Source organism: Cheilinus undulatus, linkage group 17, assembly GCF_018320785.1.
Source record: "Cheilinus undulatus linkage group 17, ASM1832078v1, whole genome shotgun sequence".
NCBI classification, from domain to species: Eukaryota; Metazoa; Chordata; class Actinopteri; order Labriformes; family Labridae; genus Cheilinus; species Cheilinus undulatus.
The window spans coordinates 30,849,310-30,870,609 of NC_054881.1; the positions used below are offsets into that span (position 1 = coordinate 30,849,310).

Here is a 21,300-nt window from a genome sequence, read left to right on the forward strand (position 1 = left end):
AAATGGTTAAGAAATTCATCATAGCTAAGCCATTATGTGGAATGCAAGAAAATAAAGTAGTAGAAGCTAAGAAAACTATAGTGGAACATAATAACAGAAATGTGAAAAAGGGCAAAAAAAAAAAAAAAAACAATAAAATTGGTTAAAAGTGGAAAAAAGAAGTGGCAAACTGGTGAAAAGTGGCAATAAAGTAGCAAAAAAAGGTAAATGGCAGCAACAATGGGCAAAAAGCAGCACAAATTGGTTAAAAGTGGGAACAAATAGAAGGGAAATGGTGAATACAGGTTACAGGGGGCAATAATAGTAGCTAAAGGGGCAAAAAGGGTGAAAAAAATTGCAAAATGGGTTTACAAGTGCAAAAAAGAAGCAGTAAAATTGTTGAAAATGGCAAAACGGTGGCATGAATGGGCATAAAGTGTCAAAAAAGTTGCTAAAAGGGTTTATAAACAGCAACACTAGCTTAATAGTGGCAAAACAGTCGCAAAAATCAATACATACTGGCAAAACAGAGGTTAGATTAGCAAAAGAGGCAAAAAATGGTTAAATGTGGCAAAACAGTAACAAAAGTGGATACAAAGTGGCAAAATAGTGGCAAGAATGGACACAGCAAAACAGTGTTAAAATCTACATGAATGGGTCAAAGGGGCTAAATATAGCAAAGCAGTGGTAAAAACATCTTTAAAGTGGCAATGCAGCAACAGAAATGGGTTAAAAATTGCAAAACTAGCAGAAATACACAAAGGGGCAAAAAATAGCTAAAAATAGCATAGCTGTGGCAAAAATTTGAAAAAAGTGCCAAGAAAGAGCAACAAAATGACATTAGGGATGCATGATATTGGATTTTTGTTGATATCCGATATGCTGATATTTACAGAATCATCTTAGCTGATACTGATATCGATACCGGTATGTTAATGTTTTACATAACTAAAAATTCAGTCCTTTGAACACAATTTTAGGTTCGAGGATGAAAAAAGAAACACTTTCTTTCTTAAAACACACTTTAAAATTTAAAGAATGAATGAGAATGAATAAAGAAAAAATATCTCCACTTACATAGGTCTGTTGGTCCAGCCTAAAACTCCACTAATTCATTAGGATATACAGCCAAATTTTACAGGTGATATGTAGTAATATGCACAACCAAAATATTGGATGTAAATGTCAGCAAAAATTTAGATATCTGCCGATACCGATATTTGGCTTTTTTTGCTAATATCTGCCGATACCAATATCTGGCTGATAATATCCTGCATCCCTAAAAGATATCAGTTAAAAGTGATTAAAAAGAAGTTTCAAAATGGGCAGGATTGGGATGGAATTGAAAGGGGTTAAAAAGTTGCACCACAAAAAAACAATTTCAGCATAAGGACCCAGTAATAGCTTGACCCACTTTTAAACTCCACACTGAACCAAATGTTTGCCAGGACACTAGCACCAGTGCTACTGATCCAACACGCATGCATCGAAACTATCACTCATTCACATCTGGGGAGGGCCTCTGTTTTTTTAGGCGCCCAGCCAATTCTGTGGCCATGCATGTGCAAAGGGTGCATTTTTTTCCCTTTATTTAGGAAGTTTTCATGTCATGAATTTCATTCAGTAAACTCCTGTCCTTTGCTACTGTCTGCTGGAGTTGGAAATATCTCCTTTTTTTGGATATGAGTCTCAATTTGTGGAAGTGGGACCCATTTGGATCGGAAATCTGATTTGGTCTGCGGTTGTGGAAAGTAAAATTTAGATTGCTGCCCACTTTTTTCTGTTTCTTGGCAATAGGAGTCAAATAAACAGGCATGAATTGTTTTCCTGCTTATTATTTCCCCACTTCTTGCAAAAGCACCTGCAAGGGTGAAGTTATGCTTCCCCAGGGGTTTACTGAATGACTCTCAAATTGACAGAAACGATCCTCTTCTCGTTTGGTGATTTAATACATTTTATTAAATTAACACTAACAGCTTATTTCCCATGGTAAAGAAATCATTATTACTACTCTGGGAAATAATCTGAGACTGAGCCAAGAACATGATGTGCATCTGCAACTCTGTCTGCAGTCCATGTCTGAGTATTTGTGGACATGCTTGGACTTGCAAAAATGTTCTTCTTTTTTAGTGACCAACTTCTGGCATCCTTTGTTTGTCCTGTGTTTCAAGTTGCAGCAGAGTTAGACAGCAGAGACACATCAGAGTTTCAGGCAGAACATCAGGGATTTGTGTTCCCCTGCTTGTTTTATGGGCTCTCTTTATTTTCTCTCCTTCTTAGCTTTTACAGTGCATGCTCTGCATAGTATTTTATTGAATGTGCTAAAACAACATTTAGAACCCAATATCTGTCTTTTTGCATAGTCTGAGCATTTGAGGTGTTATTCCGATTCCCTTTATTCTTACTAGACCTGAATGTTGGCTAAGACCAACGGCATAACGACAAACAGTCCAGCTGGTGCAATGCATCAGGTCCACATGCAGGAACCCTGCATGATCAGACAAATTCACATTGTTTGATAGATAATTGGATCCTTATTCTGTATATTGACAAAAAAAACTCACAAGATATATGCATTCTGAGAAAATTTGAAATTAAGATTAATACCAGGATGCTGCCATGTTTTGGTCCACACTGCACTCTGGGTAGTGTGACGTCATCTGGCCACACTGGTCCTCGGACTGTACTATTTCGATGCATAAGTCACCCATCAAATTGTCATATTATGGACATGATCGCACCTTTAGTGACAGGAACAATCATGATAACATTACTCCAGTGTAAATAAAAGTAGATGTAGTCATAGAGGCAAAAAACATGACCGTAGAGTTGATGTAGCTTCTACATTTGTGTCTGCCAAGATTGAGTGCGAGCATACCAAGGCGAACAGTCCTGATTGACAGTTGACACCTGTACAGCTCTAAGTACCGCTATTCACACCTGGTCTGATCCTCATCACATCCCAGAAGAATAAGCTCAACAAGCTTTTTGCTTCTATGACATGTCCTTTTTTTTTTTTTTTCTTTTTTACACTGAATGTAATATCTTCATGATTTTTTTCCTTCACTAAGGGTGAGATCATGTTAACAGGATAAAGTTTTGATGGGCGATCAATGCATAGAAATAGTATGGGCCGAGGATCGCTGTGGCTAGATGATGTCACACTACCCACAGTGCAGTGCATAAAACATGGTGCCATCCTGGTGAGTGTATAATTTCAAATTTTCTTAAAATGCATATATCTAGTTAGTGTTTTAACTTCAGTAGAAATGTAAGAGATACAAAGATCTCTCCAATAGTGTGTCTGATCATGTAGGATTCCTTTTAACGAGCACATGGTTGGCAGGACTTAATGTCTGATCAGAGCACAGCTTTTACTGTGTTGCTGTCTGTTAAAACTTAGAGCCTACTTATATAAATTTCATCTTTGTGTTACTGTTTTAAAACACATTAATGAGAAAACACCTCCACAGAAAAGACGTAATGCCTTTCAGCATGTATAATGAATTACTGGACTGATTTAGGTCTAGAATGGTTGTGTAACCATGCATGTTTGTAGGAAACAACCATCTGCAAGTGTTTGAGACAACAAGGACCCCATTTTCAAACCTCAATTTTAAACATTATCATGGCAAAATTGTATTGATATCAGAAAATAAATATAGTAGACTTGAAAACAGTCTTTTTTCATGATTTTGTTTCATAATACATCAGGTTTATTAATCATAGTGGGTAAATTATCAAGACACATACAGTCTGATCAGATCAGTGTTTTCATAAACTCCTCCACTGTCAGTGTTCCCTGCAGCTTTTTCCTATTTCTCCCCTCATGGGTGTGTGCAGACTTTGCTGTTCCCCTCTCGATCCTTCTCATCTGTGACACCAAAGAGCCTCAGTTTTGGAAAAACAACCCACCTCTTCCCCTTTCCTCCCCCTCCTCTCCCCCTCTTGTCGCCAATATTTGAATGCATTTCCTGCATCACACTTTTCAAATTGCTGTTGTCCAGGTATTTATGAGGAAACTCTCATTTGTATCACGTCAGATATGAACATGTAGGAATATGTGCAGATAAGGGCCACCCTCCCACAGCTTCAGTGCATGATTCTCTGTGTGATGGAGCTCAGCGATGCGGTAGAAGGGCTTGTTGGGGATGTGACGGGGCTTTGTTGCCTGACTCTTTTCCTCTCTGGTGTTCCCCTCCCTCCTCCTGCTGCCTCCCCTCCTCAGCCTTCCTGACAACAAGTCTGCTTCTTTAAAGACTTGTTTGCTCTTGACTGAGAAGTGAAAATCTGAGCTGTTGCTCCAGTGGAGCACGTAAGCCACCTTGTAAAAAGTCTACTGCCAGACTACAGCTGAGACCTCCCAGAGGCTGTCCCTCTCTATCTTTGTCCTCTCTACCCCATCATATCTCCCTCTTCTCCTCTCATTTACTTTTCAGTCCTCTTTAGAATATCTGTCTGTTCTTTGCTTTACCTTCTTCCTACACACACAATAGATATTTCATGTTTTTTTTTTTCTTTTTTTTTTTTAATCAAACCAGCTCTAATGGAAATATTCAATGGAGGCTGTGTCTGCATGCTCACTCTTTCTGCACAGCTTTGGGGAGTATGGTTTTATCCGGACTGAAAGTCTGTTTAAAATGCTTAAACAAGTTTTTTTTTTTATCCAACAGAACATTATGTTATTGACTTACAGAGCAAATTTCAGTGATGGAGAAAAATCTCCAAGTAAATAAAATTTAATTAGAATTCATGAAAAATGTAGTAGTAATCTGCTCTGGGATCCTGTGGAAACTTCATGGTACCATGTAAACAGTAACGTTAAGTCAGATCCCATGTCCTTGTAGCTAATGTCAATCCAGTCATTATTAATGCCATCTGCTACTGAATGTAGGCTACTGGCACATGGAACTGTTATCAGTCACTTTCTGTGCAGCTGTTGATAGTGATTCTTGAGTAATTGCTGATCAGGATTTGAAAATAAGTTTTTTTTCTAAGTGTGATTGAAGCTTTTTATTATGTTAAAATGAGAGGAGTCTAGGTTCTTTGCAGTCATGTGACTCAAATGATGGATTGGGGTCAAGAAGTTGGGGGCAGCCATAAGAAATGAATGGGAACAGAGGAAAGTTAGCATTTTAAAGCTCTGAATGGGTCTGCACACTACAATCAGCATTGAGATTTTTTTTTTTTTTGCATAAATTGAGCACTATCCCTGTACTACAAAAGTGTTTATTTTCACAGTTTTACAGATTTATCTGGTGTGGTGGTGATAAATATTACAAATTTCTCTATTCTGAAGTCACTTCTTGCTCCCCAAGGGGCGTTTTCCACCGATGCGTGGCATCCTCTGCATTTGTAGTGACCCTTAAACACCCTTTGCATATGTACAGAAGGTCAGAACACAGAAAAGCCTCAGGTTTTGAAAATATCTGCCTTTGTGTGGACAGGGCCTAAGTGACATGAGTGAGGTTTAGATCAGTGCTTCTCAAAGTGTAGGCCAAAGCCCAGTGGTGGACTCCAGAGATATTATAAGTGGGCCGTGAAAGGTCAACTACAATAATAATAAAAAAAAAAGAAAGAAAACAAGTAATAATAAATAATGTTATGATGATCATAACATACTTGATTACATGCTATTACTTTAATTCTCAGAAGTACAAAAAAATTGAGCCAGTTTTAGCTGTCTCCTTCATTTAGCTGATGTAGTGGTTTAACTGGTGTTGGATAAACTGGTGACACTCTGTGAACATTCCATTACGCTGCATGCTCCACACTTTTAAGAAAGTATCAGTGTCTTTGTAAGCATTAATGCTGTTAGGAAACATCTGACTGAGCTGCAAAACACATTTATAGATAAATCTTAGAAAAGAACATTTAAATGACTCTGTAGGTGCCTGATTCAAACAAAATAAATGGTAGTGGCTCATTAGTTGTTCTTTGTGAATCCACAAACACTTTCCGAGGAATGTAAATGTATCTGAAAGCAAAGAATTTGCATTGAAAGTTCCTGTTTATGAAACAAAAATATGGCAATTGAGAGGTCTCCTAATTTGGTTGTACAAGAGTTTTTGTGGACCCAAGAAGATCTTCAGGTGTCAAAGTGGGCCACAGCATACTGAAGTTTGGGGAAGGCTGGTTCAGATGATGGTTGTTTCGATTTGCACACTCCTTTTTAGACAACAGACATAACTGACAAATATGTCTATTTATCTTAACTATGTTGGTGTATGTCTTTATACAAACATTTTTTTTTACCCCAGAATGGGAAATTTGTGTTGAGATACTGCAGGAAAGATTTTTTTTTTCTTTGCAGGCTTATGTAGTGGAAGTCGACAGGTGCACAAACAACGCAGCAGCAATGTAATTGCCAAAAGGGAACAAACACCTGCAGGCTGTCTTCATTTGCAATCAGCTTTTATTGTAATGTGTAGTCGTAAAACCATATGTGGGAGAAAGTTTTCTTTTTGTTGCTTCAGACTGCAGTCTTGAGTAATGAAATAGCTGACAACAGTATTACAATAATGATCCAATCTGCAGTCCTGAAAATGAAACGTCCAATCTGTTGCTGTCAGTGAAAAAAATGGGAGTTGTTTTTACTTTTGTCTCCTTTTTCAACTAATTGTTTTCATCATATTTTTAATGTATATTATGGTGAGTTTTATTCAAACTTGTTTAAAGCTTCTTCCTCCATCTCAGTAAAATGAGAAGAATAAAGGAAGAATATCCGTTGTAGGCCTTGACTGCAGCCACAGTGAGTGAATTCCAGATGGATTTGCTGAGGGCAGCCTCAGATTGAGGAGATGACCACAGCCTGTTTATTCCCAGGTGCACTCACCCTCCCCACTCCACATGAAAAGGTGTATTTTTTTCCATCAAGATCATAACAATTCTCCTTACTCCTATCCTGGCTCTCTTATCACCAAACATACATTAGAATGTCAGACACATCTTCCCCCTGCTGATCCATATCTGCCCAGCCTCTCTCGTCTCCAAACCTCTCCAGCAAATGTTACCGTTTCATATCTGGGCTGGGAAAATGAGCTTTTTTTTTCCCATCGAACGTGACGATTTGCAGACATGATAACCTTCATTGTTGAACTGCAAATGTCACTTGTGCTAGCCAACCAATCGCGTTTCTTTTTGCTGGCCAGTGTGGCTCTGTTATGGGGTTCACACCCATGACACCAGGGCTGAGCAGATGTGCACACATGAATGAGAATGAGTCAGCAGGGCTCTCAGGTGTGGCCAGGAGATGACGAATGAAATGCCACAGAATACCAGGAAACCATATCAGATGGGATTAAGCTTTTATCATAGAAACGGTTGGAGTACACGCAATGGAGAGATGTTTGTGTGATGTTTTACCAAAGTGGGGAAGCTCATGATGATGTCAGTCGATGTTTCAAGGAATATATATGAGTAGAAATGGAGGAAAGATGTTTTAGTCTCAGAAAGGTTGAAAATAAACATCATTCAGAAATTCCAAACAAAAGCTGTATCTAAGCCTTACAGTACAATACATAGACAGGACTTTATTATGCTGTGATACTTAAATCAGGAACAGGAAAATGAGTACACAATAAAATGCTACACCATCTATAAAGAGTAATTAGAGGTGCAGATGGCCTAGCAGTTAAGTTCCCCTTTCTCACATTTTTTTCCCGCTCTCTTTTCTTGTCTTGTCCTTTCAGAGTAAAGGCAAAAAGCCGCTGAAAAAGTAACTGAAGCCCTACATCAACCTTTTTGCAACTGAAAGCCCAAATTAAGCATCCAAATCTCTACATACTATGTTAAGAAATATGCAGAACAATTGCCTTCTGCAGATTGAAACCAGCTACTACAATCATTTTTTTTCTATTGGCTGATCTGGAGGCTGGTGATGTATGTTTTGCCAGCTTTCAGCACCAAACCCTCAAAATACTGCTTCACCCAATTCAGCAAACTTCAGGTAGTTAAGTGGATTGAGAGAATGGCGTGGATTGATTTTGACCATAATACTTGTGATTTAGTGGTTGGATTGTACTATCTGTATTATAGTGTATTTGTTTGAAATATTAAAGCCATGACATTCATGTCCTCCTAGAAGCATCGTCTTCCATTCAATAACACCCCTGATTTTCTTGCACCTCCATGTCCTCAGCATCAGCTGTTTTAGCATTTCCTGCTTCAGCTACAGGTTCAAATTAGTACCCTGCACGAGACTCCTTTCTTTATCCTGCTCCCACCCACTCCCACTGGATTTTTGACCATTACTGCCCGCTCCCACAACACGTGCCACCCACTCTCACCCACAACAGGTGTGCCCAATCCCGCTCGGGTGCGTTTAATTAAAGGAATGGCAAGTTTCCTCCCTAAATGAAGGAAAACTCCAGAAAACAACCAAAGCACTTACAATACATCCTCCCTTATGCGTACAGGTGCCACAAAAGAACAAAAGATCAGTTGGGAGCCACAAACTGAGTCATCTCCTGGTCAGGCCTTAGTAAGAGTAATCTCAAAGTAATTTTTACTGACCTTATTTACATATCAGCATTTTTAAGACTTACATAGGTGGTGTTGTTTTCTGGTCTCTGGAGAGTTTGTGTGTCATAAAAACTGTAGCAAACTTCTGTTAGCTCAGACGGTGAGCTAATCTTTATTCTGTTAGCGCTGTTCTGGAACTGGCCTAGTCATTAGATGCTTAATCCAATTAAAAGAGGTGTCATCTCTCCAGATAACTACATAATGGCCCAGCTTCTCTGCCTGCCAGTGCGAATGTACTGCCCACTCTCGCATGGCCCTGGACCACCATTGTTGTGACCTACAGGAGACTATGGAGGACATAAGTTCTGGAATTTAAACAACATTTATGCCAAAACATATCATTTCTACTTCCTGAGTTGCCATTCATAGCTAAGTGAACTAGCTAAAGGTGGTGATCAGTTTATTTGTGTTTGTGTGTGTCTCATGGACAATTTGATGTTGTGGCTGATAGTGCCAAAGTTGGCATGCCTGTCCCACATCCCCCTTCAGACCTGCCCATGTTGACACAATAATGTACAGTCATTTTTCAGGTCCTGGATAGATCCACTGAAACTATGTGGTTTAGTTAACCTCTAAAGGTTTTGCCTTTCAGTAGAGTAGGAATTTGGGAAAGAGAGATTGGGAATGACTTGAAGGAAAGGTGCTGAAGGTCAGACTTGAACCTAAGCTGTCCACTTTAAAGACTATACTCTCTATACATGGGGCACCATCTATAACCAAGACATCAGTGTCCAACAGTCACAATTCTTAGGCCAGTCAGTGTAGAAATACTGTTTAAAAATGGTTTAATGTATATATATTTTTTTTTTACAAGAAAGCAAAGGTGGAATAAAAAAAAATACACTCTTAATGTAAAGGTCAGGGTTTCATATGATCATAGGTTTGAATTAAAAAAAAAAAAATCATATAATATTTAAGACCAGGGGACATAAATTCCCTTGATAGCGAATGATTGCACCTGAATGCCCACCGGTGCTTTTCTTGCTGCCTTTAAAGCAAGCAAACATTATCCAAATGTGAATTGTGACTTGCAAAGATGCTTGCTGCATTTCTCCATTAGTTTAATGCAACAGCCATTACAAGGTTGATGTAAGCTGTCAAGCTTTGAGAAGAACAAGCAATCAAGCATTTTGCTTCACAGCGCCTCTCTCACTCAGATATCTGTTAGTGCTGCCTCCATGACCATGAGTTCATCTCTTTCATGCACAGAGAAATGAAAGAGCATATCTGAGCAGCATCTGGATTTACATGCTTGGCAATGTGCTCTTCACACACAGAGAGGTGAGGGATGGGAGGCTGTAGTGCTTATCATTAATTTTTCAATACTTCTGTGCAGTTATTGGTCTGTTCCCCAGCCCTCGAGGTTTATCTTTGTGATGGCATATTTTAGGGACTGGGACTATCCATTCTGGTGAGCAGTAAGTATTTATTATGCAGTTTCTCTTTGCAGCTGGAGGGTCTCTTTGAGCTCATCATGTGACCAATATTGGCTGTTAATCATAAGTTGGGATGTGCTTTACATGCATAACTGTATTGTAGCCATTAGTGCAATTGCTGTCATCAGCCTGCAGTTAGCTAATATCAGACAGTGTATTTACCTGGCCATTTCATTTAATAGTTCAAGGTTTCTGTCATGTAGACGTGATCACTGACTATGGATTTCTCACAAGCAGTTGTTCAGTGTTTTTTTGTTGTCTGATCACTCAGCACTTTTACACTATGTACCACATTCAAACACTGACTCCACATTCACACACTGATGGCCTAATTTCCAATCAGTACTATTCCATTCATACACATTCACATTCACATGCTCCTGGCTGTGCAGTGAGATAAGTCTGGGGTTCAGTGTCTTTCCACAGAACACTTGGACATGTGACTACGGGAGCTGGGGATTGAACCCTTCAGTTGAAATGACTCATTCTACCAAAGAACTACAGCCTATGGGATTCGTCTTATAAGCAGGGTTTTCAGGCCAATACATTACTGAGTATGTTTTCACCACAAAGCCAGGGCATCCCTCATTCTGGCCAGCAGCCTGGGGGAATACCTCATTCAGAACTTAAAACGTTGTGGTTGGGACTTGAGCCGCTGAAAATAGCTGATTCAACGAGTACTTGGACTGAGAAGAGCTTATTTTGCCATTTGTTGGAAAATTAATTTGTTTAGCTCTTTCAGTCTGTTAACCTCCAGATTCAGACATCAGTGGGCTGAAGGATTCTTCTAAAAGTTTTTCACAGAATTAGAACTGAAGATGAGTTCAAATGAGTTTTATTCTTGCATAGGGACAGTTGTGTTTTTATCGACACTTACACTCCATTTAATAAAGAATTACATTTAGTTCTGCATTGTAAGATATGTAGTTATGCAATGTCCTACATGAATGAACTTGTGAAGTTAGCAAGCTTAATGGCTGCTAAAGGAGAGAAGAGCAAAGAAATATTATTGACAAAGACCCTTTGTTGGAGAAGGACAGACCTGTGCAATTTTAGAGATAATAGGTTCAGGAGAAAGTAATAAACCAGTTTACCTTACAATATTAGCCATTGTCATTGCATAACTGATTTTCCTTATCAGATATTCAGGCTGAGTGTAAACACTCAGCAGAATCCCCTTTAGGGTTGTCATAATAGCATTTTAATACTGGCACAGTCAGGCCTGGCAACAGATTTGACTGGCCCCTGTGGACAGGCCCTCACCAGTTGTTATTTGTTGACAATGAAAATACATGTGTGTTGGTAGCATTGTAGCATCAGTGATAGCATTGATTCTAGCTATCAGCTCATTTGGGAGCTGAAAAGCGTGTGGAGCTTATATTGGGTTCTGATGTTACGTTTGTTGATTGTGCCATTTTTCACACATTTTCACCATTTTTTCTGCACATGAAACCATTTTTAAACTCTTTTGCCAATTTTAACCAGTTTTGTCATCTTTTGTCATTTTAAACCAATTTTTGCCATTTGTTACCACTTTAAAGTGATTTTTGCAACTTTTAATCATATTTTTGCCCTTTTTAATCATTTCTGCCATCTTTTGCCATTTGAGCCAATTTTTAAGTCTTTTGCCATTTTAACCCATTTTCCACTAAGAACTCATTTTTGCCCATTTGAACCGATTTTGAAGTCTCTTGCCATTCTCAACCTATTTTTGCAACTTTAAACTCATTATTACCACCTTTCTGCCACACTGTACCATTTTTTCCCACTTTTATTTCATTTATGCCACGTCTTTGCAACTTCTAAGCTATTTTTGCTACTTTCAACTAATTTTTGCCAATCAGAACAAATTTTTGAAGTCTCGTGTCATTTAATAATTTTCTGCCTTTTTAACCTATTGTTTTTTATCTGAACCAGTTTTTAAAGTGTTTTGCCATTTTTAACTAACTTTTGCAACTTTAAACTTATTTTTGCCACTTATTTGCCACACTTTACCCATTCAGGGTTCAATAAGGAGCCTGTCGTTGATTAAGGTTTTTTTTTTTTTTTTTTTTTTTTTTTTTTTTTTGGGTTGTTTACCTGCATGACCAATCGATTGGTTGGTGTGTGGGTGTAATTTTGGTTGACCAAGATTTTGCATATATATATATGGCAACCTTTTACTCATTCATCAAACTGACCTGCATATCCTAATTCCCTCTTGTGATCTGATTCTGACTGTAAAGGCATTTGAATGGCTAAAATGAGCTCACTGCATGCTATAGTGTCAGCATTATTCCTACAGACGTTTCCTTAAGTCACACTGGTTGTTTTGCCACATCTGACCTGTGAGCTCTCAGTGTGAGGTCATTATCTCAGTCAGACTCAGTTCACCTCTGGGTAGCTCTTGGCCGTTGGGCTTGTCTGTGCTCTGATCTTCTGATGCTAGCAGACTGGCTCCTCTGCAGCTCCTCTGTGGCTCTGCTTATCTGGACCTGAGCAGCAGCCCATCAGCCTCAAGTGCAGCAATCAGCCAGCTTTCCTTCTGCTGCTGAATAATCACACATACAGGAAGGCCTGCCAATCATCAGCAAGGAAATTAAATATTTACAAAAATGCTGTTTCACTGATAGAGGACATAAAACAGCCTGGTGAAACATGTTTCTGGGGGCAAAAATCCTGCTCGTTTAATCATTCTGTTACAGAACCCCATATGTCAACACCACACTGTTGCTTGAATTATGCTTGCAGGGTGCACTTTCATGGTTTACTTATTTTGCTTCTGTCTTTTTCCATGCAGTTCCTGTGTTTGAAGAACATCCGGACATTTCTAAAGGTGTGCCACGACAAGTTTGGCCTGCGCAACAGTGAGCTGTTTGACCCTTTTGACCTCTTTGATGTCAGAGACTTCGGAAAAGTAAGTTGAACATTAGCCATATTAATGGTTGCTCTACATTTCAACGCTGCAGAATCTACTGTGCTCTTTACTAGCATCGTGATGAGCCTAAAACATGCTGCCTGCAGGCTATGCTCTGACTACAGTGACTCCTTGGAGACAAGACCTTGCTTGTGAAACTGATAACATCATTGGCAACAGTACCCGCTGGGTGTAGCTGTGTTGGCTGATTTAAGGAGAAGACGTGGTATTTGGTATCTTTATGACATTTTCTTAGATTAATGTGACTTTAATTACCTTTTTGTTTTTAGAATTACGTTTCTTTTAAAATGTTCTCCTATTACTTTTTAACAAGTCATCACAGTTTCATCTCTGTGTGCTTATTCAGGTTGTCCTGTTGTATTGTTAAAGAGTCCATTAAGTACAATGTTGTTGTGGATCTACAGTGGCCCATGTGATTTCACTGGGTTTAAAGGTAGTTCAAAGTCATATCTGTCAGCTTCATTAACTTCAGCAGAGCTAAGAACTCCCGATGAGCATTTGATGTAACACTTCAGGGTCACCTGATGTCACTGAGTGACTAGACTTGAACTCTGCTCTCTGCTTCAAACAGTCTGAGTTCAGCGTGGATGAGTGTGTTGGCTCAGCTGTAGAGGTGGCTGACTCACTCGCACATCATTTTAACTTTATAGAGTGTTTGGTGGGGAATTCAAGTGGACTTTTTAAATGTTTACGAAATGAGTAATCATATGGGAGGTTCCTTTCTTCCCAAGGGAGGTTGGGGACATAGAATATGAGGTGACACTCTTGTTGAAAAAAAAACATCCATAAAGAGAAAGTAGTAGCTGCATTTTTACTTTCTTTAAGCATCTTTTTTAGGATGTAATAACTCGTGGATGCCCTCCTTTTGGGATGGTCTCAGCTTGTTTTAAACAGCTGGCGATGTTGAGGGTTTTCACATCCATCCTTGGTCTGTTAGTGTGTCAGGATCCCCTGCAGGTTTGAGGCTAGAGTAGAGTACTTTTGAGTACTTCACTTAGCCCACTGTCCATGTGAACCTGACCTTTGACCTTTTAACTGTTTTAGAATGGATAATAGAAAGATGGATTCAGAGCTCTGTTAGTATTTGGTTACTTGATTATTTGATTGAAAGAAGATGAACCACCAACTACTTTGTTTATTTGGTTCAATTTCTGGTTCTAACTTAAATTTTGTGTATTATTGCTTTCACCATCAGTTATGGCAGTATTTGGTGATTAGTTAAGTTTGAGTTGTTGGTTCATAATTGGTTTAAAGTCAAACTATCAGCATACAGATGTTGAGCATGAAGCAATTAAGGGATGAATATAACTCTTTTTTATATATATATATATATATTATGCTGTTTTGTCCTTTAAGGCACACCATAGTTGAACCACACAAGTTTAAAATACTCAAAATATTTGTCATAACTGATTTATGACGGATTTAAGTAATTGAAATATGTGGAAGTTGGTGTCCACAGGTGGGACTTATCTGACCAAGAGGGTAACTTCACTTATGGTGCAAACTAACTAATGCCTGAAGGCTTTCTGGGAAAACAAGGCAGATTAATGGATGGTCATCGAATATTTCGAGTGCAATTACAAAATAACAAATACTAAGTGATGGGGTAGTGTTTACTTCAAACTAGAAATGTGTTCTAACAACTCAGGAAAATAGAGCTGGAATAGCTATTTTGGATTTTTTTTTAAGTTTACACAGCTTTTATTAAAAAAAAAAAAACTTTTCCTATTCATGATCAAGATCGTAAACTACATCTCTGTGCAATCTTTTGATTCCAGAACCAAAACATTGGGAAGAATTGCTTCACATTGTCAACCTGGACTTAAAACTTTGTGTTTTGAATATAAAATAATTTACCGGGGCTGTACTTCTGTGATTCATAATTGGAATCACTTGCAAATAACTACTGAAATGTAGTGATTTATTGAAATGAAATAATTTTGTGTTCCAACCTTAGTTTGAAGACATTACATTGTCTCTTTCAGAAATTATAAGGTTTTTTTTTTTCTCAACAACTGAAAAAAATTGCAAGCTGAAGACTTACTGTAAATGAAGAAAGTAAGCAGCTGAATAATGGATATAATAGAGGAGATTAGTTACAGTACTAGGGGGATTTATGCGATCCATAATGGTGAATTTATTTAAAATAGGAATTGTATATTATCAATACATGAAATTACTTAAACATCAACGTAAATCTGCTGCAGAACACGTCATGTTGTGCCTTTTTTTGCCTGTGAATATAAAGGACAAGAAAAAATGGATGAAAAAGGAGTGGGGGCTTGTAGAATTGGCTCTTAAACTATGGCCAGCACACCCTGTTGGCCCCTGCCTCTGAAAGTAAATTATTTCCCTCTACTCTTTTATCCTTTTGACCACTGAATGTGTAAGTGAAAGGCTACATACAAAGGTGTTAGAAGAAAAAGGCTGTTCAAAAAGGCTGGGACAGTGTAGAGTCACAGAGGTGATGAAGTTGCTGATGCCATTGTGAAAGCAGATGAGGTTGGGGATTTCAAGCTTTGTAGCTGATTAAAGAACCAGAGTTTTTGTAGAGGTGAGGTCTGAATAAGGTGTTGCATCTGGCTGTGATCGATTACAAAGAGGATACATTTGCTCAAAGTCATCTGCTCATTTATATCTAATTCAACGTATCCACTCTCTTTGCTTCGGCTGAAGAAAGATGGAGAAGGAAAAGATGAGAGAAGAAAAAGGAGACAAGGACTCACTTGGCAGTTTGTAGATAAACCACAAAACGATGTCTGAGAGTCAATGAGCTCACGGTGAACGGTATTAAAATCCAACAGCAGTCAGAATCAATCTCACAGGCCCTCCATATGTCAATTTGGAAATTGCTTTTGTAGGGTCTCAGCGGTGGCGGGCTTGTCTCACCATTGATTTTCCATTAAGGCCAAACATCACATTATAATATATTGAATTGAGCAGATCCCTACTAATGTGGCATACATTTAAATAGTGAGAATGCCTGATAAACAGAAGACAGAAGGCTGTTTTATTTCTGCACTCAGATTCTTTTTAGCGCTTTATTCTTGAAGCTCATCACTCCTGATCTTTTCTCCTTTTGTTACCTGGACACAAAAGTGTCTTTGTGTGCACATCCAATGAGAAATAAAAGGGAATCTGCCATCATTTCTTTATATCATAGCAAGGTATTATTCATCTCTTCATTCCAGTTCATTCGTCTACAAGTCATCTGTTTTCACCTAAAGATAAAAGAAAATAGAAGAGAAAGACCAGAACAATAGCATTTTATTTTCCACTTGCGCAAATTTTCTTATTGAGCTTAATGGAGATGCTTATCATGCAAAAAGATATCACCATTGTCTGTCTCAAAAAAAAAAAACAAAAAAAAAAAAAGGTTGTGGATTGGAGTTTTGAGAAATGGATTTGCCAGATGACAGACATGGAGTCTGGCAAATCTTTCTGCTTTGCAAGTTTGTCAATATAGGAGGGGAAGAACACAAAAGCTGAAATACAGAAACATCTAAAATGTCCACTGAAATGACTGGTGCTGCTATAAAGCTAACTTTTCCTTTTCTTGTCAAAAACAGTCTTTTTTAGTGGAACTGTTATTTAAAAAAAAAATCAGTTAAACAATGTTAGTTAAGGTTAGCATATAGAAATCAAGTTGACAAACTCGGATTTTGATCTTGGTTTATTTCTATATCTCTGAATTTTCTCATACCCTTTATGGGGCAAGGAACCATATATGGTCACTTTGGTTGACTTCCTTAACGCCCCCCCCATCCCCACCCACCCACCCACCACCACCACCAACTATCTGCTACATAGTGAGACCAATACATTTGGAATTTCTACCATTGATATTTCAGGGCTTAAATTTCGAATTTCCAAGTTTTTTCAATAAGTGCCATATAAAAAGCGTTGTTGCCTTTGACTTTCAAACTAACTTCCTTTAAATGCACCTCCCACATCTGGTTTTATATCTGAATTTAATACTTGTCATTCTGATTGGACTTCCTGTTGAATAATGTCAGAATAATTCAATTTGCCTTCCAGTTTCTACTTTTATTGTAGACTATAAATCACAGTGAGCTGTGCAGTCAAAGGCTATGGCCACTTTAGATGCTACTTGTGTGATCCATTCCTTCAAAGTCACATAAGTTGACAGTTTTTGCTTGAGTGCATCGAGAGGTTCTTTTCTGTACCTTTGTGACTGGAATACCAAATTGAAGCAGTCTTGCCAAAATGGTGCTGAAAATAAATGAATAAATAAAACACTATTTTATATCAGATTAGTCATTCTTATCAGGTGAAAAATAAACCCAGAAGCCATTGATCATTCTTCAGATGTTTTGCCCTTTGTGAAGTTTAAGACAACAAACAAAAATAATAAAAGCAGAGGAAGAGGAGATTTCTTAGTGAAAAGGGAGCACGTCCCTGGTTGCACTTCTTTTTAAAACAAATAGGGGTGTTGGCAAAGATAGAGTCCAAAGTGTGGATTTTTAATCTCCACTGGAAGAGAGTGGAATTAAAACAGCATACTCTGAGGAGAGGAGGGAGGAGAGATGGTTTTGATAGCAGCTGCCTCTATAAACATTAATCAGACCCCGTGCACCTTTCATACCTCCACCGTGGCTTTCAGGGGGCCCCAGAGTTCATCTCCCCTGGCCTCTGATCGCCATCTTCCCCTCTAATGATGCCTGTTTCCTGGGTCACATGCAAATGGAAGTGATAGGGCCAACTGGGCCCAGTGCTGGGAAAAAGTAATTGCCCCTTGAAAACCTTCTGCTACCCTATCCAGAGGGGCTAGTATTGAAACAGATGGAGCACATGCCCCACTTGATGTCCTCTACTGATTTTTATTTTCATTACTTACCTCATTTCATCCAGGACTACCCTACTCCAGCATAGGGTAGCACTCCCTTGTTGCCTTATTTGTTACAGAGGGAGAGAGGAGCTGCATGGTCTCATGCACATATCACCACACATCCACTTTGAGCACCCTAACCCATCCCCCATCATTAGAAATTCATTATGACATCATTAAACCAATGAAATACAGCTTATTACAGTAGACCCCAGAGAAAGCTTTTATTTAAACACCTCCCTCCATCCAAACCCACCGCCTCGTTTCCTTTCTCCCAACCCATTTTAATTAGCCACCAAAGGAACATTGCTGTCATTTAAATGAACATGGCAATCAGTTTATTTGGCTGTTGCCATGATTAGCATAATTAGCCTGCACCTGTTAGCCATCTATCAACAGTTTGGTAATTTTCCGTCTGTGAGTGGAGAGCAGTGAAGGAAGGAAGCTTCCTGACAGATTTGCATCTTCATTAAAGGGAGTAGCATCATTTGTTTCAGATTCAGACAGTGTTGCATGCATCTGTTTCTATCTCATCCAAACAGCCTCACAGTCATGATTGACTCTGAGGCATCAAAGTGATTCTCATTATGATGGTACAGTTGCAAACTGAATGGATTAACATGATTAACACATTTACATTATATGAATTTCAATGTAGAGTCATTGTTTTCACAGAGTGGTTTAGGCGACATAAGTGTCTTCATCTGGTAAATAACTTTTTTATTTCTTGCAAGGTGGGCCTAAAAAGGTGGTATTTTTTTCTGTAGCCCTCAGATTTCTCAGATACTTGTTGCATTGTAGCTTGGATTCACTTCATTTTCGCCACTGGAAACACATAGCCCCAATAGCCCTTTTTTTGTGTAATATTGGGTCTTATGTTCAATAAAGCCAGATTAAGATTTGGTTATAAGATATGGTTATATGTCCATCTGAACAGTTTTACTATGCTCATTAGGCCTGATTCTATTTAATCACAGAAAAAATAACTCAACAGTTGTTTGGCTGTTAAGACCTTGTGTGAACTAACCTTCTAAAACCTTTGCCCTCTGAAAACGCCAGTAGGTCTTTGAAGACATATTCAACAATATACAATCTGTTGAGCCCTCATGTTGTTGTGAGGAAGTGATTGTGAATGCATCCTTAACAGTCTTTTTGCCTGACTGGATTCTGCTCCTTGCCTCTTTGCACATCATTTCAGGGTGACGATTTACCAAGTAGCTCCTTATGTTAATCATATTTCCCATCAAATATGTCACCATGGTTTGGCAGTGACTATATATTGGTTTTGTTTGTCTGTCACCTCTTCTCCTTCCTCATTTCATGACACCAGGAAACCAAAATGCTTCCACGTGTTAGATTTTAAAGCCACTGGAGCCTTCATAATCTCTAAATTATAGACTGATCCTCCGTTGCCACTCGTAGTTTTTCAACCATTTCCATGCTGTTACCGTGATAGTAACGACTGTTACATCTCTACAATTTCACAAACAGCCACTGCTGATGTTCTTTGGTTAGTCATTTTGTTGTAACACAATGCCAGCATTTTCTGATGGCCGTCAAAAGGGCAGATATCAGCTGGTTATGATGTAAACATGCATCTGTGCATCCCTTACCTTTTTTTTTTTTTTTTTTTTTTTAATTTATAGTTATTTTTTTTATTTCTTGGAGGGGTTTTGCCATTAATTGTTAGGACAACTGAAGATAGACAGCGGACAAGGGAGAAAGAGTGGGGGAAGGCATCTACCCAACATGCGCCAAGATTGGGAATCAAGCCTCAGTTCATGGATTCCTGCTTTACCAAACAAGCTAAACTGGCGTCCATGTGCATCCCTTCAGCAGGCTTATAGTGTTTGTCCAAATGGAGTAGAAGCTGGTGAACAACGGCTAAAAAATTTATCAGCAAAACCTACTGACTTAGTGGTTATTAAAACAGACTAGTAGACAGATCTCACCAAGGAGTCATGTAATAACATTACTTGCCGTTTCATTCAAAACTGAGATTTGAAGGCCACTGTCCTACTGGCATACAGTGCTGATGAGCAGCATTGGGAGGTCTTTGACCAGTGTATTTTCTTAGTCAAAAATATTTAATTTTATATGTAGATGATTTCTTGATTATAAAGTAATGAGTGCAAAATTATTAAAACCACTGAAAATGCCCATTCCTGGTATGCTAGACCTATGGTGCGCATTGCAAAAGATACTGTGGCTTTGTATACCAGCTGATCAGGGGTGGAAAGTCACTACATTTATTCAAATAACTAAAACTGTTGATGGTGTTTTTGATGTTAAGACACATTTGCACCTTGAATAAAATTATCCACTTAGTTAGAGTTCCTGTTTGTGACTTGAGATATACCTAAAGGACGAATAGTATGTTTTCTTATCATCCTTGCTAAGCCATTCCCTTGTAAAGATACCGGTGGAGTGTTCATGTAAACGTACACTGTAGAGCATTCATGTAAGTATACAGACTGTCAGAGTGTTCATGTAAATGTACAGACTGTCAGAGTGTTCATGTAAACGTACTGACTGTCAGAGTGTTCATGTAAACGCACTGATTGTCAGAGTGTTCATGTAAATGTACTGACTGTCAGAGTGTTCATGTAAACCTACTGAATGTCAGAGTGTTCATGTAAATGTACTGACTTTCAATGTTCATGTAAACGTACTGACTGTCAGAGTGTTCATGTAAACATACTGACTGTCAGAGTGTTCATGTAAACCTACAAACTGTCAGAGTGTTCATGTAAACGTACTGACTGTCAGAGTGTTCATGTAAACATGTAATGTAAATTCAAGTTACTGCAGCTCTGGCATGTTGTAAAAATTTTTTTAATCTTTCTAAATGTAGCTTCACTATATGTAGTGTGAACCAATACAAACACTTTTAAAGAGTTGCTGCTTTTCCTTCCTTCTCACTTCCCCCATCTATCTCTTCCCTTTTCCTCACTGTCTTCCTCTCCCCACTCATTCATCTCACACCTACTCTCAGTGTGAGTATGTTGTGATAAGACTCACCCAGCGGCAGGCGAGCCAGCATTGTGTCAGGACAGAGTGATTGCCAGTTGTGGGCAGTGTTTGATTACCCTCCTTGCTGCTTTGAATCTCATGCACACTGAACTCTGCTTCTTTCATTTCCTTCCTGTGCTGTCTGGCTAAAAATAGCAAGCTGCTCTGCATCCACGCCCAGTGCTGCTAACATCTGGAACGTGCCTTGGCCTCTGTTGGCTCGCTTGCCTGAATTCTATTTACTGAAGTAGTTTTTTAACCTCAGTCACAAGGCCTCAGCCTGGCCCTGGGCTCATTTGTTCCAACTGTGTGAACATTTTCATGCATGCAAAGTACAATGACGGTTTGTAGCTACTTACAGTATTTTTGGTCTTTAGAGTAACATGGATGTGGCTCAGTTACGACATGTCTTAGTAAGACTTTCCATTTATTATTATTGGATTAGTTTGGCAACAGAAAGATATCTCATTAAAGTGTAAAGTAGTGACATGTTCTAGGTCACACATCATACCTCCAGGTACAATGTCTTGTTCCAGTGAAACTTACAAATATGCTGATTGCGTTAAAATATAGATCTTAAA

General features: G+C 38.6%; 1 protein-coding gene across 8 annotated transcripts in view; it reads left to right on the plus strand.

Moving 5' to 3' along the window:
* The window catches only part of vav2 (vav 2 guanine nucleotide exchange factor), a 324,026-nt gene that overhangs the window by 80,544 nt on the left and 222,182 nt on the right, over positions 1–21,300 (plus strand). For all 8 annotated transcript variants that reach the window (XM_041811125.1, XM_041811131.1, XM_041811128.1 and 5 more), the window contains exon 2: positions 12,718–12,834. In XM_041811125.1, the coding sequence (XP_041667059.1) occupies positions 12,718–12,834 (117 nt within the window). The remainder of the gene's footprint in view (positions 1–12,717; positions 12,835–21,300) is intronic.